The sequence below is a fragment of the Castanea sativa genome, chromosome 5 (assembly GCF_040712315.1).
Source record: "Castanea sativa cultivar Marrone di Chiusa Pesio chromosome 5, ASM4071231v1".
NCBI lineage: Eukaryota > Viridiplantae > Streptophyta > Magnoliopsida > Fagales > Fagaceae > Castanea > Castanea sativa.
Genome location: NC_134017.1, coordinates 36,071,822 through 36,098,582, shown reverse-complemented (window position 1 = coordinate 36,098,582; position 26,761 = coordinate 36,071,822). Strand labels below are relative to the sequence as shown.

At 36.7% G+C, this 26,761-nt stretch overlaps 1 protein-coding gene across 2 annotated transcripts in view; it reads left to right on the top strand.

Annotated features, from left to right (window-relative positions):
- The window catches only part of LOC142636123 (nudix hydrolase 3), a 64,515-nt gene extending 38,835 nt beyond the window's left edge, over positions 1-25,680 (top strand). Inside the window, exons 12-22 of one of the 2 annotated variants that reach the window (XM_075810211.1) lie at positions 2,446-2,511; positions 3,314-3,364; positions 3,484-3,561; positions 3,828-3,923; positions 9,358-9,464; positions 9,637-9,805; positions 21,605-21,688; positions 22,309-22,403; positions 22,481-22,571; positions 22,680-22,826; positions 25,322-25,680. In XM_075810211.1, coding sequence (XP_075666326.1) covers positions 2,446-2,511; positions 3,314-3,364; positions 3,484-3,561; positions 3,828-3,923; positions 9,358-9,464; positions 9,637-9,805; positions 21,605-21,688; positions 22,309-22,403; positions 22,481-22,571; positions 22,680-22,826; positions 25,322-25,375 — 1,038 coding nt within the window. In that variant the 3' untranslated portion in view covers positions 25,376-25,680. The remainder of the gene's footprint in view (positions 1-2,445; positions 2,512-3,313; positions 3,365-3,483; positions 3,562-3,827; positions 3,924-9,357; positions 9,465-9,636; positions 9,806-21,604; positions 21,689-22,308; positions 22,404-22,480; positions 22,572-22,679; positions 22,827-25,321) is intronic. The other variant, XM_075810212.1, reaches the window with a different exon arrangement.
- The last annotated feature ends 1,081 nt before the right edge of the window (positions 25,681-26,761 follow it).

Genomic DNA, 26,761 nt, shown 5'->3' with positions numbered 1-26,761 from the left:
GCCTCTCTTCCAATTGCTTTGCTCAAAGGTAAGCATTCTTGTACCTCTCATCCTATCTCCTAGTTTGTCTCTTTTGGTCATTTTTCTTCATCTCTCCATGTTTTTACCACATGCTTGAATTCTACTATTCCTGAGTCTGTCCAAGAGGCCATGTCCATCTCTGGTTAAGACATATCAAAAAAAAAAAATGTCCATCTCTGGTTAGAAGTCTGCTATGGAGGCAAAAATGTCTGCCCTATCTGAAAATACTACTTGGTCTTTAGTTTATTGTCCTCCAGGGAAAACTACTGTTGCTTGTCGTTGGGTGTATACTGTGAAGTATTTTCCTGATGGTTCTATTGAGCGTTTAAAGGCTCGCTCGGTTGCCAAAGAGTATACCCAGATATACGATGTCGACTATGCTGAGACATTCTCACCTGTTGCTAAAATTTCTTTTGTTCGGATTTTGATCTCCTTGGCTGCTAATTTGGGCTAGCCATTATTTCAGTTAGATGTTAAAAATGCCTTCTTGAATGATGATTTGAATTAAAAGGTGTATATGAAGCAACCACCTAGGTTTGTTGGGTTTTTTGCTCAAGGGGAGTCTGGAAAAGTTTGTAGGTTGCATAAGGCCGTCTATGGTCTTAAACAATCTACCAAAGTTTGGTTTGGTAAATTCAGTGAAGTAGTGTTAAAGTTGGATTACGACGTTGCCAATTTGATTACTCTATGTTTTCTCATACCTCTGCTAGAGGAAAGATTTTGTTGATAGTATATATTGATGATATTATAATAACTGGTGATGACAAGAAGGATATTGATGATTTGAAGAGATACCTTCAAAACTCCTTTTGAACTAAGGATCAAGGTAAACATCGTTATTTCTTGGGTATTGAGGTAGCCCATCAATTTATCACAAAGGAAGTATGTGTTGGATATATTGGAAGAAATTGGCTTGTTAGGATCTAAACCAGTGGAGACTCCTATGGATCCTAATGTCAAATTGTATGAAGATCAGGGGGAGTTGTAATCTAATCTTGAGAGATATTGTCATCTGGTTGGTAAACTGAATTATCTCACAATCACTCGTCCAAATATATCATTTGCAATTAGTGTTTTGAGTCACTATAAGAAACAAACTGTTGTTGCCAGATCTAGTGCAAAGGCTGAGTATAGAGCCATAGCACACACGTCATGTGAGCTTATGTGGATTAAGCATTTGCTTGAGGAATGAAGATTTATTGTGAAGCTACCTATAACTACCCATTGTGATAATTAAGTATCAATTTACATTGCCTCCAATATGGTTTTCCATGAGCAAACCAAGCATATTGAAGTAGATTGTCATATTATTTGGGAGAAAGTAAAAGATGGTGTAATTGCTACTCCATATGTTTATACAGGAGTCCAAATTGCTGATATGTTACCAAAGCTTTATGTAAGCCTCGTTTGGGTTTATTATGTAACAAGCTAGGATTGTATGATATATACTCTCCAGCTTGAGGGGAGTGTTATGAGTTTAAAATTGGGGTAAAACAGTAATGTCATTTGATGTGCGTTGTTCCTATAAGTTGTTTTCTGGTCCTCTCACTGATGAGTTTCCTTGGGAGTGCATTTGGTGTGCAATGGTGCCTAATTGGGTGTCTTTCTTTTTTATGGATAGCAACTAGGGATGGGATACTCATCATTGATAATCTTGTTAAGAGAGGTCAATCCCTGGTTAATAGGGGTTGCTTATGTTGTTGTGATGGGGAATTTGTGGATCATCTTCTACTTCACTGTAATTTTTCTCATGCCTTATGGAGTGAAGTTTTTGAGGTGTTTGGGATTCAATGGGTAGTGCTGAAGGCAGTTAGCTCTCTTCTCTTTGCTTGGAGAAATTGGTTTGGAAAGCACCTATCAACCATATGGAATATGGTCCCAGCATGTATAATGTGGTTTGTTGGCAGGAACGTAAAATACCCGCATTTTTGAAGACAATGAGAGACCCTTAGACCTCTTAAAGTGCCCGTTTGGTTCAGCGTTTTTGGGCAAAAAGTCACGATAGTGTTTTCAAACTGGGGTTTTAGGGGAAACCTTAACTCAAATCATGAATTTTATTTTTTATTTTTTCCCCTTGTTTAGTTTCTTGTTTGAAGATTGTGCACTCCTATTTTACCTATTGTTGAATTTACCAATTCATTTTATCCAGTTTTATCAAAGAGTAAATAAAAGAAAAGAAAAGAAAAAAACTGATAGGCTAGGCTGAGGAGAAAGCATAAAAGGAATGTGTTTATATTTGCAGTTATCAAGCAACAAGAGTTTAGTCAAGTCATCTGATTGAACTTCTACATGCATTTTAAGTTATAAAATGAATTTATATGCAGAACCGGTTACCATTCAGAGAATAGCTACAATGAAGCATCAACAACTGAGCTTTTGAATTTTCACTGATCTTTTATTTATTTATTTATTTTTTTGTTGTAGGACTCCAAGTTGGATGTTACTATCGGTCCCTATGAGACATATGAAGACGCACTTTTTGGGTACAAGGTATTATTTACAGGGATCTGTTGAGTTTTCTTTCATGCTCATCATCTTTTATTGTAGTGTAAGATTGAGATGGTTTATGAACATTAATCTGGTACAGTGCATATGCCAATCCCCTTTAGGCATCTCCACCCATAAGACTGGGAATGAACAATGAGGTCATGCATTCATGTTCCATGGGGTGTATTTGTTGCTTATCAATTAAAAAGTTTGGTATACTGCGTTGGAAATCATTTTGGTCTTAAAACGCTTCCTTTGTGAAAGGTTTATAATTTTTCTATTTCTTGCATATAACCATTGTACAAGTTTTTGTAAGAATGGATAAAAATTCTTGAGAAACTGAGTATTTGATACTCATGAAAGTAAAACTGCCTGAAACATGAAATCTGCATTACAAGCCAAATATTTGTGGAGCGAAACATGTGAACTTCAGCGCTTACTTGATATTGGTTTGCCTTGGTAGTCTCAAATTATTCAATATCCCATTGATTCATTTGTGTAGATGAGAAAGGACCTTTGCACATTGAGGATGTATTGCATGATAGACAGTCCGTTTCGTGCTTTCTCTATCATAGAGGACTTTAAGGAAATCAAACTTTACAAAACTGTATAAGTGTATATATGCATCACTACTTTCCTGATGTGTTGTGATAGCTAAAGAGATGAACCTTTGGTGTATTCTTTTTGATAAGTAATAATGCATTAATTAAGCACAATGGGGCGCAACCCATGTACACTAGATATGCACAACAGGTAGTATTCTTATTAATCTTCTGACGATGGGTGAAATGACTGCTTAAGCAAGGATATTGTTACAGTTTCTGAGGCAAATGGTGAGAGCAGTCTACAACAAAATGTAAACTTTCTAGAAAGCATTAATCCTGCTTTATATTTTTTCTGAAGCAGGAATATATGGCTATTCTTCCCATTCTTTGTTCACTGTACTATGTAGCACATTATTGCATCTAATTGCAGGCAACATTTGAGGCATTTATTGGAGTTCGGGATGACAAAGCAACTGCTCAACTTAAACTCTTTGGCGATAATTTAAGGGTACTCTTGTATATTTGTTTTTCACTATAGATCCTCTTATTTCTTTTCTCTCTCTTTTTCACTTTTTCTTTCTCTACCCAATTGGTTGAAGAACTGTAACCCCATAAACCCAACCCACAAGGGGTTGAACCATGGCTTGGACCTCATCAAGTAGGGTAAATCCCAGTTGGCCAAAAGGGACAGTGGCCTACATAGTTGTAAGAGCTTTCATTTCCTCCCTATATTTTGGCTTCAGTCAATTACTAAAAGGATTTTTATTGTTATAGATTCTGGAACAAAATCTCCCAATGGATAGCATTTACAAATCTGAAGATGTGATTGCAGCTCCTATTCGTGTTATTCAGCTTCTTTATAATGCAGGGGTGAGCTTGTAGAATGTTTGAAAAAATTATTTCTTAATGATTGTATTACTTGCCCAAATTTATTATTTTATATTCCATGATAATATAACTAGTAAACTTTAAAAAAAAAATCAAGCATGAGTAGTTAAAATGAAGTTATTGTCAGACATCTAGAGTGCATAATGAGAAGCTCATCCTTTTATAATATATAATGAAGATCATTTTTTTTTTTTGATAGGTAAGTATAAAACTTTTATTCAACTGAGAAAAAAATTACAACCACAGTACACAGGGTAATAAAAATCAAAGCAGAGTACAGAAGTCTAAAATTTCCAGAAAATTAGAAAATGAATGGCTACTCAATGCAGCTATCCAGTCAAAAAGAGTGCGGAGCAATAACTACTTAGTTGAGTCGCAAGATATGAAGATTTAGGATTAAGTGAGAATAATGAGGAAGAGAAAGAAAAGGTTGAGGGCATAACTCATCAAGCCCGCACCTTAGCATATATTTATATTAGGGTTTATATCATGATTATAAAAATGCCCTTATTAACATGCCAATTCTTGGAAGACAATTGCAAAAAGAAGTCATGAGCTAAAGGCTTGGTGAAAATATCGCCCAATTCATCATCCTAATGAACAAAGTGAGTGACAATTTGTTTCTTCATCAATAAATCCCAAATGAAGTGACAATCAACTTCAATATGTTTGGTACATTCATGGAACACGGGATTATTAGCAATAAAGATGGCGGCCTGATTGTCACAATACCTCTGCATAGGAATAGGAATATCAACACCAAAGTCACAAAGGAGAGACGGGACCCATAACATCTTAGAAGTAGTATGAGCCATAGCTCGATACTCAGCTTCAACCAGTGTGGGTGATACCGTACTGTACCGGCTGGTATATATCGTACCGGCCAGTGCATCGGTACAGGTACACCCCCTGTTTCGTACCGAAAAAAATACCGGTCGTACCGGCGAAATTCGGCTGGCAAATGGATACCGGGCCAAAACACGAAATGCAAATCTGAGACTCTGAGTAAGCCAAGAAAACTCAGCAGAAAGCAGAATGAAGGAGAAAAATGAAGGAAAAATGCAAAAGGTGGCCGGTGAACATATATAAATTCCAAATTTACAACATATATAAACTCAAAAAAAAAAAAAAAAAAAACAAACACTCCTCGGCAGCGACACTGGTATCATCCCGCTTGCCATGGCCAGTTAACCATGCCGCCAGTGTTCTTGCTGGGAGTCTGTATCGCCACTCGGCGGCGACACTGGTACACCTCTTTCTCTCTTGCCACTCTGTCGGTTATTTGCTCTACATTGGTTGATAACTGCTCATCACTGCTTTGAAGTAGTTCACTTTGACCGAAGTGTTGTACGCTGCTGCTCAACACTACTCTACACTGGACAATGAGTTTACCAAAAAGAAAGAAGAAGTTTACCAAAAAGAAAGAAGAAGAAGTGGAGTATAGCTGTACAGCTGTTTGGTTTACCAAAAAGAAAGAAGAAGTGTTGTACAGCTGTACAACATTTCACATATAATAGTTTTATCTTTCTTTATTTTTTATTATAATAAGTGGAGTATATTAGTTTTGTTCCGGTACACTACAATTAATGATAATAATAATAATATATAATAATGTGGTTTATATTAGAATATTAGATTATCTATAAAACATTAAACATACCAATAAAATAATCATTATAACTAAATGTTTATAAAAAAAATCATTATAACTTTGTATATTGTATAAAATAGTAAAAAATAGCGATAAACCCGAAACGGTACACCGGTATTGACTGGTACCCGAAATATATTGTACCACTGGCCAAACCGGTACAGCCTCCGGTACGGTATTAACTTCCTTGGCTTCAACACTAGAATGAGCAACAACATTCTGCATTTTGTTGCACCAAGTAACAAGATTGCCAGTAACAAATGTACAATAGCCAGAGGTGGACTGACGATTAGAACGACTACCAGTGACATACAGAGGAAACAACTTGTACAAAAGTCCTAGTCCAAGAGCCCCATTCAGATAACGCAAGGTACGAAAAGTGAGGATGGCGAGCAGCATGCATTAACTGACTAACTGTACCAACTGCAAAAATAAAAGTAATGCTAGGACGAGTCATAATCTAGTAACTTTCCAATGAAGCGGCGGCATCGACCAACATCTTCAAGTCAGCGATACCAACGGATTCAATTCTAGAGATAGTAATGTCATCCACATAAACAATCAAAATAATAGTGCTAGTGGAAGAGTGATGAACAAAGACATAATGATCAGAAATAGATCGCTGGAAACCAATCCAAGTACAACGGCACTAAATCGATCAAACCATGCATAAGGGGATTGCTTCAAACCATACAACGCACTTTGTAATCAACAAACAAGATGCTCACGACCAGAAACAACATATCCAAGGAGTTGATCCATGTATACTTCCTTCCAAAGTTCTCCATGAAGACAGGCATTCTTGATATCAAGTTGATACAAAGCCAAGAACAACAGATAGTAGGTATGAACCAAATTCAGATGTGCCATAGGAGAGAATGTCTCTAGATAGTCAACTTCATATGTTCTTGTGTACCCTTTGGCAATCAACCATGCCTTATGGCGCTCAACAAAACCATCAGGGAGGTACTTGACAATGTATACCCAATGACAACCTACTGTTTTTTTGTTTCCTAGAGGGAAGAGTAGTGAGCTCCCAAGTCTGATTCTTATAAAGAACACTCATTTCCTCATCAATAGCATGTTTCTATCTGAACAAATACAAGACCTGCTTATAAGATGAGGGAATAGAAATAGAGGAAATCATACAAGCAAATGAATGCAGGCAAGGTGAAACACGATTATAGGACAAAAAAATGATCAATCAGGTGTTGAGTACAAGTACGTTTACCTTGTTCTAAAACAATAGGCAAATCATTAGTCAATGGGAGAGAGTTTACCTCATCCTAAAGCAATCAGCAAATCATTAGTCAATGGGAGAGAGGCAGATGAAGCATGAGCCTTAGATGAAGAAGATGTAGCATTGGTGCTATACGACACAACACGCCTATCTCGAGATCGGCGATAAACATATAAGGGAGGATTAGTAGGATGGGAAGCCAATGGTCTTGGAGGAGGAGATAAAGGTATTGGAAGTGTAGGAGACGGGATGGAAACCTCTCCCTCATGATTGGAGATGAGATCAGGTGATAGACACTGACTAGGTGGAGAAAAGAATGGGGTGGACTCAAAAAAGGTAACATCAGCACTCACGAAATAGCAACGGAATTTAGTACTATAACAACTGAGCTATGACGACTTCTCTTGCTTTGGAGTGTACAATAATCTCCGCACCATGCAGGAAACATGTTCACCCTCTTCATCTGCAATTTCAGAATCTAGTAAATCATCATCACCATAATCCTATTCTCCAAATTCTCCACCATATTCATCCTAATCTGCAAGATGTACAAGGCTTATATGCTAGACGTACACTTGAATTATGACCAGGCTCACCAGACTGGTAGCAACGGTTTGCAATAGATCTGGTTGAGGGTTCTTAGCAGCATCCCTATTATACCCCACTAGTCTACCTTGGAATAGCTCTATTGCCACCTTCAGTTCCTCACCTCCCTACAACTGATAAATAAACTAGAACTTCCACATGTTTCTCATTTTCAAAATTATTTCGAGGCAATTCAAAAGGAACTTGCCTGGAATTTATAGTTCAATTTGGTTAAGGCACCATTAACCTTCTTGCATTTAACGCTAAATTACGAGCCTCATCTACCGTCCAAATAGGTTGCAAGCCCACCTTCTCATGAATTGAGAATTTTAGGCCTTTAATATATTGCATTCTCTACTGCACCTCTGTCTCTAATAAATCACAACATGCTGCCAGGCGAAGAAATTCCTGTGTATTCAGCAACAAATCGAACACTCTACGTACAATTTTGATATTGCTGAAATAAATATTGCGCATAGTCAAAGGCAAAAATCTACCCTTCAATAAATTTTTCATCCTCCCCATGTCCTCACTACCCCCCTTTCCTTGCCACCGACCATTATTCTGTACATGATCCCACCAAGCAAAAGTTCCACCGTTCTTTCATTGGTGTGCAACAAGTTTGACCTGCTTCCCCTTTGATACATCCATCATCTAAAAAAAATTTCAACTTCTTAGATCTAATCATGGACGGACTTAATATCAAGATCCCCACTAAAACTAGGAATATCAACCTTTAGACAGTAATCCCTAGCCTCCCTATTACGCCATGGCTCCCTTCAATACCTTCCATCTTCATCATCAGAATCATCCTCATAGGCTGATAGCCTTCAGTGATTGACAGGACCCCGCCGATCACCAACTAGACCACGAGCATTGAACCCAAGACCATTGTATATGTTGCCTTCATGGTTCCTATTGCCGTTAAGCCCCATAGTAACAAACATAGCACGAATCTCTTGGATACTCTGTTGCTGAGCCTAGAGTGCATCCCAAAGGGCATGTAGCCCTTCTCTCCTTCAACACGGTTGTTATGCTCACCCTGGTTGTTTTCCATACCAAATCGATGAAAAGCTTTGATACTGCCTAACATAGAACAAAAACACAATAGGCTAGATATTGTTCCTGGCTTAACAAAGCCTTGACAGATCAAGTAAAAATAAGCCTGAATCCACTAGAAATTTGAGAATTCTCTAAGTATTTTATTTCACTCTACTAAATACCAGTCTAGAAAAGTAGAGGTGACTTCCTTGGTGCATTAGGGGCGACTTCAATATATTTTGATTTCCTAGTGAAGGATTTGCAAGTGAAAATTCTTCTCCGGCTACGTGAGATTTTTCCAACTTCATCTCTGATCCAAGCTCACTAGATTTACCCCTTGAGAAAGGGGGTGGGGGGGGGGGGTGTTCCTTGGCCTAATTGTCAAGGTTGGAGAGGTGGGTGGGCTGTACTGTTTTCCAATAAATAAAATTTGTTGTTTATTGTTACTGGTCAAAAACATAAAATATATTTATGTTCATGCATATAATATAATCCCAGCTTGGAACATATGGTCTCTAAGCGACTCCTACATAAGGCCTTGGTAAAGACATTAACATGTTGGTCTTCAGACTTCACAGGCAATGTAGTATTTCATTCAGAATTTACTCATTCCTCATATCCAAATTCTGATTGATCTATTCTTTCAAGCCTTTCTTGAGGGCTTTTAACTTCATAGCAAGGTTTTAAACATCTTCACTCAGTCATGGTTAAAATGAATTAATGAATAGATTTACAACTGGGACTACTTTAATTTCGTTTATGTTTTCCTAACTTCATTTTCTTTAGTTCCAACTATAGTTTGTTTCATGTTTATTTTTATTCTTTTTTCACTTAGATAGTTCTGAGGTAAGTGTATCACTAAATGTGCTAAATGTGGATAAGATTAAATTCTGCCTCAGGATGTAAAGGGTCCTCAAACTGTTGCTTTCAATTTACCAAATGATGAGCGCATAGTAAATGATCGAGGAACATCAATGGTCATGCTTAAGAATGTTTCTGAGGCTAAGTACAATTCTTTTCCTTGAATATTCTACGGTCATCATGCTTTTTTACTGTCTTATGTGTAATCTTATTTTGATGAATTGATCTCCATTATTGCTACCTTTTCTGAAATTTGAAATTTTAAAAAAATTACTGGGATTTTTTATTTATTTAAATTGTGGCCTTACTATCCTCAGGTTCAAACATATTCTTCAGCCAATATCTGATGTTTGTATTACAAAGGAACAACAAGAACTTGTAGATTTTGAATCATTCTTCACTCACACAATTTGCCATGAGTGCTGCCATGGGATCGGGCCCCATACCATAACACTTCCAAATGGTCAAAAGTCTACAGTGAGACTGGTTAGATGAATTTTTTTTATTTATTTATTTATTTCTTTTGTTTGGTTTCACCTTTTTTACTTTGGCTTTGCACCTAATTCATTCCAGTCTTGGAACTTGTTTAGATAGTATTTCCTCTCCTATAGTACAATAGAACTTCTGTACCAACTAAGTTTCCATTCATATAATGTGCTATGCCAATAAAAAATTTACTTGTCATAGTTGCTTTCATTGGTAGTTGCATAAGTATAAATCAAGATTTGATTACTTATATAGTTCAATCTATTACTTAACCCCAGAAACTGCAATTAATTTCAAGCAGTAAAAAGTTCCTGAAAATAAAACTTTGTTAATTATTATCTGAGTTATCAACTTGGTGTATATGTCATAAATTATGTTGGCTGCATTCCTATGTTTGCAGGGTGAAGCCAGCCAATTTGGTCACTTGGTAGAAGCTTACATGTAAAATTTGGAGTTTTTATTATTTATTTTTAAGTATTTATCACAAGATAATTGAATGTTGCAGTCATTTGAAAAAAAAAAATTTATACATAGTTTCTTACATTTTTTTTTCTTTTGATAATTTAAGAAAATTTGATTCATAGTCTTAAGAAGAAGTCACCCAGGTATACAGGAAGGGGGACCAAAACAACAAAAGATGAGGATTAAGGGAAAAAATGATGAGGAGTCATCCAACTTTATTATGATTTCTTACAATAATTTCTTGATCAGTAAAGAAGTATTTTATTAAATGGAAAAAATGGGGTCCAAGTACAAAGGTATTATACTACAGAACACTCGAACAATAAAAAATAAGAGAAACAAGTTAACAAAGAGACATGCTATCTAGAAGGATAACAATTCATAACTACAGCAGGGGAATACGAGAAAGCCTGATTCCAAGCAAATAAAGTGCACACTAACTGCAACTTAAGCTGATCCACCAAAGTTCTTTATCTTCAAAGATGTGCAAATTCCTTTTTCTCCAAACAGTCCACATCAAACAAAAAGAAATCACACTCTAGACAGACAACCTGCCCATCCTTTTTAGCATGCAGACCAACTAGTGCAGACATAAGGTACAAGCCCCCAATTATACGCATGTATGAGAGGAAGAGTAAAAAGAAGACGGCCCAACCTGTGACCTTATGGATGGAGCCTGCTAGTAATTGGGCTTGAAGATTAAGCAAGCCCAATCATTTAATAATTAGAGTTTTTTTTATGCATCTTGTTGTTTGCTATTTAAGCACTTTTTCTGATTATTGTAAGACAGCTTTGAAAATAATAATAAACGTGTGTCTCTTCTACGCTGATGCCGACTCTGGTTTTGTTTGGTGCTGACTTCTAGGGTTTTTCCTTTGTTTTGTTATTGATTAATTATCCCATTGAAATAGTGTGGTTGTCGTACGTCAGTTTTGGTATTAGAGCCAGGTTTTCGGCCCATGCAACACAACCGTAGACAACCACTTGAAGAAGCAAAACCATCAAAGAGCAAGCCAACCAAGCCCAAACCAGGCTTTCTCGTTGCAGTTAGTGTGCACTTCAAGTTTTTACCCCATTAGATACTGAACAAGCCCAAACCAGTCCTTGCAGTCCGTATATACCCTCTTTACCCACGAGTTTTTCATCCCCAAACCAACAAAGAAGCTAGTGACCCCTTCCGAGCTGGTGACCATCATCCGTGCCTGCCTTTGATCACAGGACCCACAAACCACCCAAAAAAATCACCCACGCAAGACCCATCAGCCCACCAACCGCTGAGACCCATCATCAACCCCGACCGCCACTGCTGAGGTCGTCAAACCACTGCCAATGCCAAGGCCCGAGACAAACAGCCACCATTCTTCCATGTTTTGTGCCGCCGTTGTCTTCCCCATCTTCACGCCGCCACTAGTTGTCAATTCCTAGTGCCAGTCAAAGTCCATCGCAGAGAGTTTTTCATTTTGAGATTCTATTGTTTCTTTTAAGTCTCTTTAATATTGTATTTGAGTAGTGTATTTTTAAAAAAATAATAATAAAATCTGACCAAGCAGTAGAAGAGCCCAGACCCGTGACAAACTAGCCCAAGCCCAAGAGCATGTCATCCAAGTGGGCTTCCGTTACAAGGATCAGGTTTTCTTTCTTTGTTTCTTTGGTAGACTCAATTTGTCATTTTTAAATACATCGCTAGTTTCTTAACGTGCATACCCCACCATTGGCTTATTCAATTTACCTTTGCTTTGTTAGCTAATTGCTGTGTTGGCCATCTGTTTCTTTCAATACCCCATTATAAAAAGAAAAAAGAAAAAAAAAGAAGTTATCTGTTTCCTTTGATTAGCCAAAGCCAAAAAAAAAAAAAGGTGGCCTTTGAAGTATTTGATTTTATTTATTAACTGTTGAGCTTTTTATTGTGGAAGTTTCAATTCATTTGGGCTATCTCTCAATATTGTGAACACTGTTACTACTTGACTGCAATTTATTCCTTTAATTCATTGATCTAGTCTCTGCATGCACTCTTGCTTGATCTTGATTTTATATTGAGAATTGGTTACTCGAATTTTTTGGAATCTCAACTGTATTCATAAATATAGTGGTGCATGCATCTACGTAGTGGTCGCATCATATCAAATGTTGAACATCAATCCACTTCTAAGCCTAAGTCTTCCTTAGAGCAAATCATGGAAAGCCTAGCAAAAACCGTCCATGCTTTACTGGAGAGGGTAGAGCGAGTTGAAACATCTCCAAAAGAGACTATTAACCATGAAGGAGATAACATGCTTAGACAAAATCATCATGGTTACTTTAATAGGACTCTAAACTTTGAACATAATCACTATAATCACAATGGCCCCAGGAATTATGATGATAGGATGTCAAGGGAAAAGATAGAAGTACCCACCTTTGACGGTTGCCTAGACCCATGGGTTTTCACAAATTGGGTATGTCAGATGGAGAAATTCTTTGACTATTACCATTGCGCTGAGGATAAGAAAGTGAGGTATGTCAGGATGACCTTGAGGATACCCTTAGGCGACAACGTGAACCCCCCATTACTGATTGGCTTGAGATGAAGGATGCACTCTTGAGGAATTATCTTCCTCCAACTTATAGGAGCTTCCACCTTCAGGAATGGGATCGCCTAAAGCAAGGCACTACTCCTGTGGCTGAATATATAGAGAAATTCAAGAGGTCAATTCGAATAGTCAAGGAAAAGGTTGTCACGCTCAATAGGTTTAAGAAATGTTTAAATGCTAACCTACTAGGCAAGATTATCACCAGAGGAGCCACTACATTAGATCAAGCATCATTGCCAGAAATTGTGAATTAGCATCCAAATCTATCTTTTGGCGATGTTCTGAGTTCCGGAGTATCCCTACCAACCCTCAACCCTTTGGTAGCAAATCTAGACTTGCCTTACCTCCTCCTAAGGTCAACCCTAATAGCACCCCAATAGGAAAAGAGGACAAGGGAAAATGTGTAGTCAATGAGCTTTCAAGATTAGGTTCTTGTCTCCAATGTTTCAAATGCAATGGGGTTGGATATATTGCAGCTAAATGTCTCTCTAGAACCCTTGTCATTCAAAGGGATGATGAAAAGGTAGAAGATGTTGAGGAGCTTGTGTATGACCTAAATGTTGAAGAAATCCAAGATGTTGAAGCAGAATGGGAAGATGATCCTAGCTACCTCGCGTGCATTAGAGCCATCTCTCCCCAAGTTGATGATTTCAAGGACATCTTTGGTGTTCCCAGAGTGAATGTGGTAAGGTGTGCATTACCAAAACAAAGAGACAATAATGATTGGTGGAGTGCCATCTTCCAAACTTACACCAAGTGTGGGGACAAAACTTGCAAGGTTATTATAGATAGTGGGAGTTGTATTAATGCGGTGTCCTCTAACGTTGTTTCCTGCCTAGGCTTGAATTGATCACACACCCCAACCCATATAAAGTGTCTTGGGTAGATACCTCCTCCATAGCCATAAAAGAAAGATGCGTTGTCCCACTTCAATTCCTCACCTACAAGGCTGAAATATGGTGTGACGTGATTCCCATGGATGTAGGGCATATTATCTTAGGTAGACCTTGGCTTTATGATTTGGATGTCACCCTTCATGGGTGATCCAATTCTTGTTCATTCTTGTTTGAAGGTAAGAAAATTGTGCTCAATTCTTTGAAACCCAAGGCAATTGACATGAGCAAGAAGAAAGAAGTAGCAATGGCAAAAGGTATGAATATCATAAGCTCAAAGGCATTTAAAAGGGTAGCGGTTCAAGAATCAGTTGCATTTGCCTTAGTTGCTAGGGAACTTCATAAGGAGGCCCGTAAGGAGCAACCTGAAGAAGTGAAGTCAGTGCTTCGGGAATTTAAAGGTGAGTTCCCTGAGGAACTCCCCAATCATTTACCACCCATGCGTGACATACAACACGCCATAGATTTTGTGCCTGAAGCGACCCTACCAAACTTGCCTCACTATAGGTTGAACCCTACAGAGCATGCTGAGTTGCAAAAGCAAGTAGAATTACTACTTAGAAAGGGATTTGTTCGCGAAAGTATGAGTCCTTGTGCTATCTCCATTCCCAGAAGAAGCTAAATTTTAGGCATGGTAGTTGGTTGAATTTCTGCAACGCTACTCCTTTGTGGTGAAACATAGGGCGGGAGTTAAGAATAAGGCTGCTGATGCGCTAAGTCAAAGGGTATCTTTGCTATCAGTCATGAGTGTTAAGGTTACTACGTTTGAACGACTCAAGGATGACTATGAGTCATGCCCAAATTTTGGAGAGCACTATACTAGCCTAAGTAATGCCTCATGGCCAATCCCAGATAATAATACTCTTCAAGATGGTTACGTGTACAAAGCCAACAAGTTATGTATCCCTCGGTCTTCAGTGAGAGATTTCCTAGTTTAGGAGACACATGCAGGAGGCCCTTGTGAGTCATTTTGGCCAAGACAAAACAATTGAGGAAGTGGATCGTCAATTCTATTGGCCTGCTCTTAAGAGGGGCGTTGCCAAGATAGTTGGTCAGTGTCGTACATATCAACTAGCCAAACATCGCAAGAAAAACACTGGCTTGTATACACCTCTACTTGTGCCAGATTGCCCGTGGCAAGATGTGAGTACGGACTTTGTATTAGGATTGCCCCCTACCTTTAGGAAGCATGATTCTATTCTAGTAGTTGTTGATTGCCTCTCTAAGATGACTCATTTCCTACCATGTTCTAAGACCTCTGATGCTTCTAAGATTGCAAAACTATACTTTGATGAGATTGTCAAACTTTATGGTCTTCCCAAAACCATAGTGTCTTATAGAAATGTTCGCTTCATGAGTTATATTTGGAAGACTTTGTGGCATTTGGTAAGCACCAAATTGAAATTTTCCACTACGTTTCATCCTCAAACTGATGGTCAAATTGAAGTGGTTAATCGCAGTCTAGGCAACCTTCTTTGGTGTCTAGTGGGTGAAGCCAATCAAAATTGGGATTCAATTCTTCCTACAACCCAACTTGCATACAATAGCTCTGTCAATAGGTCTAAAAGCGCTAGTCCTTTTGAGGTTGTGCATGGGCATACACCTAGGAAGCCCTTAGATCTTTTGCCCATGTCCCCACATGTTAGAATTTCTGAATCTGCTGAGGCATTTGCACGACATATTCATGATTGCATAATGAGATTCGCAAAAAAATTCAAGTAATTCTCAATATAAAATTCATGCTAACACTCGTTAACGTCATGCAAAGTTTTAGGTAGGAGATTATGTCATGATTTGGATTCATCCTAAACGATTTCCCTTTGGGACCATTAAGAAATTACAGGCTCGTAGTGGCAGACCATTCTAGGTATTGAAATGAATGGGCCCAAATGCATCAGTCATTGACCTTCCTCATGATTATGGTATTAGCTCCTCCTTTAATATAGAGGATCTAGTTGCTTATAGAAGCCCCACAGTTATTCCTGATGCCCCTTTTGATGAGCCTTTGCTTGATCTTATTGATGCCCCTATCCCTACCCCTTTACCCGTAAATCTGCCTTATGCACATAAAGAATCTATTGATGCTATTTTAGATGAACAGATTGTTTCTACCAGGGATGGAGGAGTTCACCGTTTCCTAGTTCGTTGGCGAGGGCTACCAAATTCTAATTGCACATGGATTACTCAAGATGAGCTACATCGACTAGATTCTAACTTGCTTGAGTACTATCAGAGCTCTTTAGGTTGCCACTCGACAGGGTCGAGTTCTTCTCACCTGGGAGGAGTTGGTGCGGACACAAGGTACAAGCTCCCAATTATATGCATATATGGGAGGAAGAGAAAAAAGTCTTATGGATGGAGCCTGCTAGTAATTGGGCTTGAAGATTAAGCAAGTCCGAGTATTTAGTAATTAGGGTTTTTTTATGCATCTTGTTGTTTGCTGTTTAAGCACTTTTTCTGATTCTTGTAAGACAGTTTTTAGAATTATAATAACCATGTGTTTCTTTTAAACTAGTGCCGACTCCAGTTTTGCTTGGTGTTGATTTCAAGCAACCCTTAGGTGCTGACTTCTAGGGTTTATCTTTTGTTTTGTTGTTGATTAATTATCCCATTGAAATAGTGTGGTTGTCTTACGTCACCAACCCAACTCGACACAAAATTTGACACTCGTCTAGGCACCATCCAATTATACAAAGAAGACACCACAGGAAAGCGGATAGCTATCTAGCTACCTGAAAAATGGATAAATAAATGGTCAATTGTCTCCCTATTAGAATTAAACATGCTGCACCAGTCAAGGATAACAATACCCCACTTCCGTAAATTATATGTTGTTAAAATCTTGCCTTCCAGGTCATCCTATTCTCCAGAGACCGGCGTAATCCAAAAATAAAATCCAAGAATTCCAATTTCCAATCATGCATAGCTTAAATAAATACCAGGTGCCAGGGAAGTCAACTAATGTAGTCAAATAATTAGTCACCTTTGCCTCTTTGTCTCTAGCAATTAGGAAAAGTCCGGATAACGATCCCTGAAAAGCTCATCACCCCACCAACATCCATGCCAAAACTGAATTTTATCCTTATCCCTATCCCCTTTTTCACGAAATTTGCAAACTTTGCCCAACCCTTACTAATATACTCCAAAGGCTAATTCCATATGTCCTTCCTGCAGGAGCTATGCACCAACCACCCTACAAAATTCCATACTTAGAGCATCTGCATCCAGAGTGCTAAAAAAGATAGTGAATTAGCACACGAAAGAGATAATTTCACTACCATAACACACCATTTAACAATACTCCATACATTTCATCTCTAATTTTAAGATACCAACCCATTAAAATAACCTTAAAAAGCTCACCACCAACAAGAAGGAAAAAAAAAAAAAAAGGCACTACAACCGAAATCTAGATCAACCGTGACCCACCAAATCAAACTGCAGATCAACTGAAAGCTACCATCACTCAGATCAAACTCCACTGTGACCTTGCAAACTCACAACCCAAAATGAGGAACGACGGCGCTTGAACCCTAGGAACAAATCAAACCAAACCACAATCTAGAGAGAGGGTGAGTTTCGATCTGGAGAGACCACAATCTAGAGAAAGGGTGAGTTTCAATGGTGGCGGTGGCGATGGCAGTGGGAGGTTAAGATTGAGGGTTGGTTTGAGAGAGGAGAGAGATGAGAGAGTGTGATGAAGGAAAAATGATGAAAACGAAAGATGTTTTAGATAGCTAAGTTGGTTAGAGAAAAGAAAGAATGAACTAGCTCTTCAAGAGACACACTCTAGGAATAATACCTCATAGGTAGATTTTTTGGATTCAACTTCAACTAGTTACAATGAGGGCAGCTTGCTTATTTATAGTTACATAAGCAAACTGCTGAGTTAGTTACAAGAACCCACCACGTGGCTGCCATGTGATTGGCCAAAGCCTAACTAACTTCTCTAACTAACTAATAGGCTATTGCACTTATTGCTAACAACCTATTAGCTAACTAATTTTCTGTTACAAGTGATAAAAGCTATTAAAAGTAAAAGGAAACTACTTATTATACAACATAAGCTAGTAAGAACTTGCTTTAAACATGAACTGCATCAGAGTGAGAGTTAGACAAAGGTGAGAGCAGAGAGTGAAAAAAAAAAATTTAGTATTTAGCATTTGAGCTACAGCTACTAGTAGCAGACTATTGTAGTACAATGCCAAATTTTTTTAGGTTTAGCAACCCTTTTGTAGCAGGTTTTTTGCTGTTTGGTTTGAGAAAGGAGAGGGATGAGAGAGTGAGATTCAGATAAACAGAGGCAAGAGTAGAGAGTGATAAAAAATTTATTTAGTATTTAGCATTTGAGCTACAGCTACTAGTAGCAGACTATTGTAGCACAATGCCAAATTTTTTTAGGTTTAGCACACCGGTTGTAGCAGGTTTTTTGGTGTTTGGTATGCTAAAATAGCATTTTGGATGTTTAATACGCCCAAAGCTAATACTCTTAGTTGTGATCACTCTATGCCATAAGTTATCTGTACCCAGCCCAAAACGCCATAGCCGTTTTCCCAACAGTGATTGATTAAAAATCATCAAGCTCCTATTCCCCAAAACTAGAAATGGGATAACAAACTGAGTTCCAATTAACAAGATAGAATTTGAACTTATCTGCTAAGCCAGCCCAAGGGTTTTCTTCTAATAATGCAGATTGCTCATATCTAGAATATGATTTGATTTAATTTGAATTTGGGATTTCTTGAACCAAACAGCCTAATAGGTTTTAAGGTTGAGCTGCTTCTTTATCATCACATATTTAATTATGGAACTTGAAAGGAAACAAGTTTCAGCTTATGGAATTTTTCTTGATTGAAACTCGATTTTCATTTTGTTATAAAAAATTCTTGACAAAAATGTCCACTTTCATTAGAATGTGTATTCGCAGCTAGAAATAGTATTCAATTTCCTCATCCCATTTTGACTATCTATCAAAGAATTCATCAAACCCTTTTTCTTTTTCTTTTTCTTTTTTTGCATATTTTGTTACATTTAGATTGAAACCAATTGAATATATTTTATAAATTACCAGTTATCCAAAAACTTAAACTATTAGGAACTGGTAAATCTTTTAATCATTTTTCTAACACTTCTTCTCACGTGTGAGCTCAGGATCCCCATTAAAAAGTGAGGCCCAACACATGAGATTTTTAACTTTTTAAATAGAAGGTAGTGCGAAGATAGGGTTTAAGCTCCAAACTGCCTACTCTGATACCATGATAAAGTACCAATTGTCCAAAAAGCTTCAGCTATTAAGAAAGCTTAAATCTAAGCACTTAACCATTATTCTAACAATGTTCAATTCCAAATCATGGACTAGTTCTTTGACATCCATGTGCCAGGTCTTGTAGGATTCTTCTTGTATGTTCTCACTTTATGTGAAATGTAAGTGAGAAACTTGTCTTAGGGTAATTATGGATGAATGATTGTCACTATATGTGATATGTCTAAGAAACGCTTTTCATTGTTTTATCTTTTGGTGTTCGGTTGTCTATTAGGAGTGTTGTGATTTATGCTAATTATAATTTGTCTCCCATTTTAAAATTGTTTGCCACATATTGTTTGTATTTGGTCTTTTGTGCTCAAATTTTTTATAACTTTATCATGGTTGGATCAAAAGTGAATCCTCTATGATTCCATCATTTTTAACACATGACTATTCTGGGCATTGTTTGAACAAGTTATATAAATTTTGGACAACAGAGACAAATTTCGCTTCAATCTTGAAATTGCATGCCTGTCTCACACATTCATATGTGAAAACTAAGACATTCTTTTATATTGAACCAACTTCATATCCATCTTCGTCACCAAAGCTTATGGCCAAATTTAAAAACCACCCAAACCCACAACTATAAATCAAGACAATTAGACAAATGGCCATTATCACTGGTGCTATCCTGTTCAGGTCAAGTCCATAAAAGCATCCCTTGAACTTCTCCATTAAATCCGAAACCATTGGCAAGCACCCTCATCAATTTCATTCCAACACAATTAACTCAATCGCCTATTCACAACCATTGCCTTCTAGCCATTGTTTCTACCTCCCGGGTTTTGGGGGGGGAGGGGGGGAGAGATTGGAGATATGATATTTGACTTCCAAAGTCATTTGGCATCTTGCTTTTTCTTTCCCTCTCATGTCATAGATTGATTACGTAAATTTGTAAGCTAGACCTTAAATCAGACAAATTATCTAAACTAGCTTGTAACCCCATGCATATGCACGGATATACTTACAAGATACACATGAAGATGTATAGTATAATAATTTTACGTACATAATTTAAATATTATTGGTAGTCATTTTTTTTTTTAACTCTTTAAAAAGTTTTATAAGAATGTTATTAGATAGAAAATATAAATTGTCCATTTTAAAAAAATATTTTATGTTCTTTAATTCTAGACTCTTTGGTTTTTGTACACAATAATTCACTTGAATGGATATTTATGATATGGTCCCCACATTTGATTAAAAAATTAAGAAATAAAACTCTCTAAAAATAAATAATTTAAGACACATGGTGTAAAATTGGACTTCAATGGTAGAATCTAATTGGATTTTCTTTAAGCTTTACTTATTAATATATATATATATATATATATATATATATAATTTTTGTGCCGAATGAATTGTTTTTAGTTATAAAAAAAAAAAAGGGTTCATAAATATAAAATCATTCAAACTCTCTCTTCCTCTAATTTTATATATAGCGTTAGATATATGATTATGTTTTTTATGATTTATTTATATTGGATTCCTCGTTTTATACTTTAAATTAAATCATTTGGCACAAAAATTATAAAACTTCGTTTAGATGGAGAACACATGCCGTAAAATTAAACTTTAATTGAAATCCAATTTACACTGAACTAACTAACTTGGTTTGAAATTTTAAAAATTTTGATTAGATGGGACATGTGGTACAAAATTAGACTCTAATTAAACTCCAATTTTAAATCTAATTGGATTTTCTCTCAGTTTTACTTATTAATATATATATATATATATATATATATATATATATATATATATATATATATATATATGACTTATAAACTTGAATTGTTTTTAGCTCTACAAAAAAAAAAAAAAAAAAAAAGACATAAATATAAAATTATTTAAAGATTATGTTTTTTATAGTTTACTTATATTGGACTCCTCTTTTTTTACACTAAATTAACTCATTTGGTACAAAAATTAAAAACTTAGATTAGATGGGACACATGTTGCAAAATTAAACTCTAATTGAAATCCAATTTTTACATTGAATTAACTCACTTGGTACAAAAATTTAAAAACTTAGATTAGATGGGACATGTGGCGCAAAATTAGACACTAATTAAATTCTAATTTGAAATCTAATTGAATTTTCTCTCAATTTTACTTATTATTATATATATAGATTTTGTATGAAGTAGTCAGGTGCCAGTCACATACCAAATTATGTCCATCAAGGCTGACATTTTTTTTGTATAAGTACCATCAAGGCTGACATACACTGAAGAAGGGTCAAAATCAACTGCATTGACATAAGGTTTAGCATTATTGCAGTTAACAACACTAGGACCTAATTAAAACAGTAGAACTTTGATAGTGATAAATGTACTTTATTGACATTTCCCCCAGCCTACCCACTTTTTCTTTTTGTTTTTAGAAAATAAAATTCTTTTGTTTGATCTATTTTCTTCTGATCTAACATACTTATTGAAGAATAAGAAAATGAAGAAGAAGAGCTTTGATTTAATTTCTTTTCTGTTTTCATCCTTTTCAGTGTTAATTTTTATTAAATCAGCAGCTCTGTTTTCGTTGATTTCTATTTTACCATTTGATACAGGAACTGCAGGAACTCCACTCTGCTTTGGAAGAAGCAAAAGCTGATATAGTTGGCCTTTGGGCACTACGGTTTTTAATCTGCCAGGTCATTCACTGGTTTTATGGGATGCTTTGAGCATGTTTTAGTCAATGCAATTACTACTTAAAGTGCATATATCAACAGGATTTGCTGAATGATTATGTATATCATTGTTTTAGGTGTTGCTTACAGTTAATGTTCTGTAGCATTAACTTTTTAAGTATGATTTCTTTTGCATTGAAGGATGATAAATCTTGTAATTTAATCACAAAATATTAAATAATATAGGTAACTATGGTTAGCTTAGTTGGTTAAATCTCTTATAATAGTACAAGAGGCCACTAATCGAATTCCACCTATACTTGGGAATGGGTGCTTTAAGAGGAGGGACAGGGCTACAAATGCCTGTAGACCATAGGTTTAATGGGCCTCCAATGGACCAAGAGAAAAAATAATGATATAATAACATGTCTTTTTTCCAATAGCCTTTGGGCTAATGGTACTTCCACCCCTTATAAAGGAAGTGTTTGGTTAGGTCATGTTCAAATGAATCAAATCTCATGTGGTGTGTGAAAGTCCTTACTGAAGAATAAATATATTCTCTTCTGTAGCAATAAATCTCAGAATCTTTATATTGATTGTGGGAAGCTTAGGCTGATGTCCTTGCATAACTCTTATGAGTCCAGGATTTACTTTCCAAGAGTTTGTTGAAGTCCATGTATATTTCCTTCCTTGCTGGATGCTTCCGCTCAGTACGTTTTGGCTTACAGGAAGCTCATGGGTAAGCTGGCTATTCATTCTATGATCCCCGTTTAGTGTTGTCACCAAGCACCTTAAGCACTTTTCTTGTGTCTTCAGGAAAGGACAAGCACTGCAATTTAACTGGTTGTATGACAAAGGAGCCTTCATCCTGCATTCTGACGACACATTTTCTGTTGATTTTTCTAGGGTATATGATACTTCCTCTTCAAAGTTTCACTTCTTTTCTTATTTCTTAGCCATATGTTTCTCTTCTTTTCTTATTGCTTAGCCATAAAGTTTGTTCTACTTTTGAAAGGTCGAAGGTGCAGTTGAAAGCCTGAGTAGGGAGATCCTCACTATACAGGCAAAAGGTGACAAAGAAGCTGCAAATCTACTTCTTCAGAAATATGGTAAAATGACACAACCATTAAAGATTGCTTTGCAGAAATTAGAGAAAATTCAGGTATGAGCCATAAAAATCTGTTCATATTACATGTAGGAGTTTTTGTTGGTTCATCTAACTCCTAATACAGCTTTTTATCAATAATTGACCATATTTGTTTTCCTTTTGAAAGTTCAAATGGTATATAAGATGTTGAAAATTTTCACTGCCTCAAAGATAAAGCTCATCTTGCTTTGTGATTTTAGTCTAAGAATCTCCCATTCTTAGGAGAAATCACCTTTTAAACCCTATACTTTTAAGGGTGATTTCAAATCTGACCCTGAAGTTTAAAAAGTTTTATTTAAAACCTCTGTTTATCAATCAATGCGAAAATCCCCTTCTGTCCATTTTTCCTTTTGACAACATATAAACATGGGTGAAAAAACGACTTTGTTTTAGAAAGCATTATAATGTAATAAAATTGTGCCAAATAACTTTAAAATGCAGTCGTTTTGGGCTTAATAAACAAACAAACATTACAATTAAGTCCCTCCACCTATCTGGCTATTCTCCTTTACTTCCTCCCTTCTTCCACCCCCCCACCCCCAACCCACTTTTTTTTATCCTCTAGCCATCCACTCTTTCTTTTTCTCTCAGCTGCTCACCTCCTTTCTGTTGTTCTCTTCTTTCTCTCCCTCACATTTCTTTTTATCAAGTGAAGGCAGTGTTTATTGGTTTAAAAAGGGGCAACAACTTGGCCCTTTTCTGGATAAATTGGGGTGTGCCTTGGCCGAGGAGCAACTTCTCATACAGTAACAACCCAATTTTTTTGCTTTGGTGTCAACTGGCAGCTTGTGGTAGTTTGGGTACTGGTTGTGTGATTTTTTGGGTTGCAGTGGTGATAGTCTGAGTGAGAAAAGGAAGTTCAGGTCCAGGTTTAGTGAATCTGAAAGAGAGGAGAGGGAGAGGGAGTTTTCAGTGAGGTTTGTAGGGCTTTGGAGATGGCAGATTCGGTGATTTTGGTAGTCATTGGTGGATTTGAGGTGGCAGTTGTGTTTGTGTAGGTGACCATGTGAGTTTGCTTGGGCTTTTTGGCTTTTTGATGAGGTGTTTTCAGGTGGCTGTTTTTGTTTGTGTTGATGGCCGTGTGAGTGTACGTGTTTGTTTGACACCAACGTTTTCTATTTAGCTTTTTAGTTTATTCACTTATATAGAGGTTCTCAAAGCCTCATTTTTTTTTTCTAGATACAACTATAATTTAAGTAATTTCCTGTAAATGAGCAAATAATCTTCAGTAGAAAGTTACATCTAGGTACACCCTAGTTATTGTAGGAATATTTGAGCCTGAATGTGATGGAAGTACTCATTTCTAATAGTACAAACTTTTGGGACAATTTGTTGTGAATGTCAAGACATAACCAAAATGCAACATGAAAAATAAAGAACAGGAAATTAAGAGATAGTAACCTAGGAGTCAGCACTTAGGCTTTTTGCAATCAGTACCAGGTAAAAGATAACCTCTAGGTGTCGGCGCTGGACTATTGGAAAAGTTGTAAGAGAAATTTAATTCATCATCGAAAATCTTCAATCTCCATTGGAGTACAATATTATATGCTTAGATAGACTATTAGGATTGAACCTAATTTTAACTGACATAGGAAATCTTAATTCTAATCGAGTAAGGAAACCTTCTAAATGACTTGGGAAATACCAGTTATTGAATTACAAAATCACCTCGACTTTAGACAATTGAATAAAAATACAAATAATCTAATTAGCCACTAAGATCTAAAATAAAGATACAATTGGCCACGTTTCTAATACAATTGATTTCCAAAAATAAGTAAAACTAATCTAATATAATAATTATTTGCACTTCCTGCATCAAAATGTATGGGCTAACAGACAGATATCCGTCACATGGTTTGAGGAAGGGTAATGTAAACTTAGAATAAGGGAGATCATAAATATTTTAGCTAAAGAAATCATTACTAAAATCATCTTTGGTATAAGGTATAAGAATAGTTTTCTTTTGCAATTAGTTTGCACAAATTTTTATTGAAAATATTGGTGCTAAAAAATAGTCAAAAATGTGTACACAACTATTATATTATATGTGTGGGGTGAATGAAACAGAAGTACTTGTTTATACAAATGGTCCCACTTGTAAATTTCCCCATCCCAAGGAAGGCAGGATTCCATTATAGATCTATAGAATGTCAATCCAAAGATTTCAGCAGCAAAGTTAGCTATACATTCATTGTATAATTGAGTATGTTTTCTTTGATAGAGATACCTGCTGCGACAAGGACATAAGAAGGATGTATACCTAGTGACCTATCTTGAGATCTGGATATTAATGGACAAAAAAACATTTTGGTAGAGCAGTTTTATTCAAATAATTATTACTGTAATTGTGAGGTTTTTTTTTATCCTTTTTATTTTAGGCGGTATAAGAGAAATTTTGAAGTTTTTTTCCTTCACCAATATTCTCATTTGCTGAAATGTCATAAATATAGCATGTAATATCTTTTTATTGTATCCAGGACTTACTGTAATTTTTTCTTGTATCTTAGGTTCCTGTGGATATAGCTCCCATATTTCCTATTGCCAACAAAATATTGGAGTGAAGGCACTGGACTTTTCAACTGTCATCCTTTCTATAAAGAGCAGTCTGAGAATCAACTGGACTTCTCTCTCTCTCTCTCTCTCTCTCTCTCTCGTTAATACGCATGAGATTTAGAATAACGTATGATGGCAATTATTCATCACCTCTTCCTCTCTCTCGTGTTAGGACTCATAAGATTTAGAATAATATATAATTACAATTATTCATCAGATAGCTTAAATGTTCTTAATTTGCAAAACGCAACATACTCTGGTCCTTTTTCAGCTCAATTTGTTTGAAATTATCATTAAAGAGGATTTTAACATCTGTCTAGCTAGCCTGTAGGTTGCAACATACTTTATAGATCTTATACAACTATGTGAATTTGCTTTATGAGCTGTTGCAGTAAGGTTAATCAAGACTTTATAATGGAGCAAATAGGGAACCAGATACGGTTTTTCTGTCTTTTTTCTTTTTCTTTTTGCTAATGAGGGTGTCCAAAATTTGTCGAACTTTTAACCATTTCCCGGGTGAGTGTAGTTTCCCTGTCCTACTTGATAGTACGCTTCTCATGAAATCCACATCATCAATCCATGTCAAATTGGGAGCCAAAAAAGAAGAAGGCTACTGTCATTATCCGCTCTGTATTTCAAAAAGTATCCCATGTGTTCTCTGTCGACTCCAACTCCACTACCTAGCATTGCAGGTACAGGCGCTCAGGAATGGCAACGGGTCGGGTTTCTTTATACCTGGACCTAACCCACGGGCCCAACCCTAAAACCCGAACCTGCCCTGTTTAATAAACGGGTTTTTTTTAACATCCAAACCCACCCCATTGGATCCCATCGGGCCCCGCGGGCTCTGCCAGCCACTTCAGGGCCTTAAACCATGGCCATACAATCTTTAAAAATAAAATAAAAAAGGAGTTTTCCTTTCAAACACAAAATCACACAAACTCACAGGTTTGAGACACAATCTTATAAAAAAAATAAAAAAAAAAAGTTTCCTTTCAAACACAGAATCACAAACACAAACTCACAGATTTGAGAGAGAACATGAACTCAAAATTTTTTTTGGAGAAATCGGTACACCAAGGCTTTATCTACGATCTAGAACTCTTACTCGGCCTCTCTCTATCTCAGACTACCAAGATCTCTGATGATCGGCAGTGGTTTCAGTCATCAATTCCACCTCTGGGCCGAAGCTTAGGCCTAACCTCAACACGACCAAGAGCTCCTCCGATCATCACTAAAGGGCCTATCTACCTGTCACGGCCTAAACCTCGCAAATCTCTCTCTGATTTAATCTCCATGATTTTCCCTGGCAAATAGCAACCATCACGTGATGAGAGTGAAGGTGAGGGTGGGTCGGTGAGTGAATGAGAGTGAGGGTGAGGGTGACTGGGTGA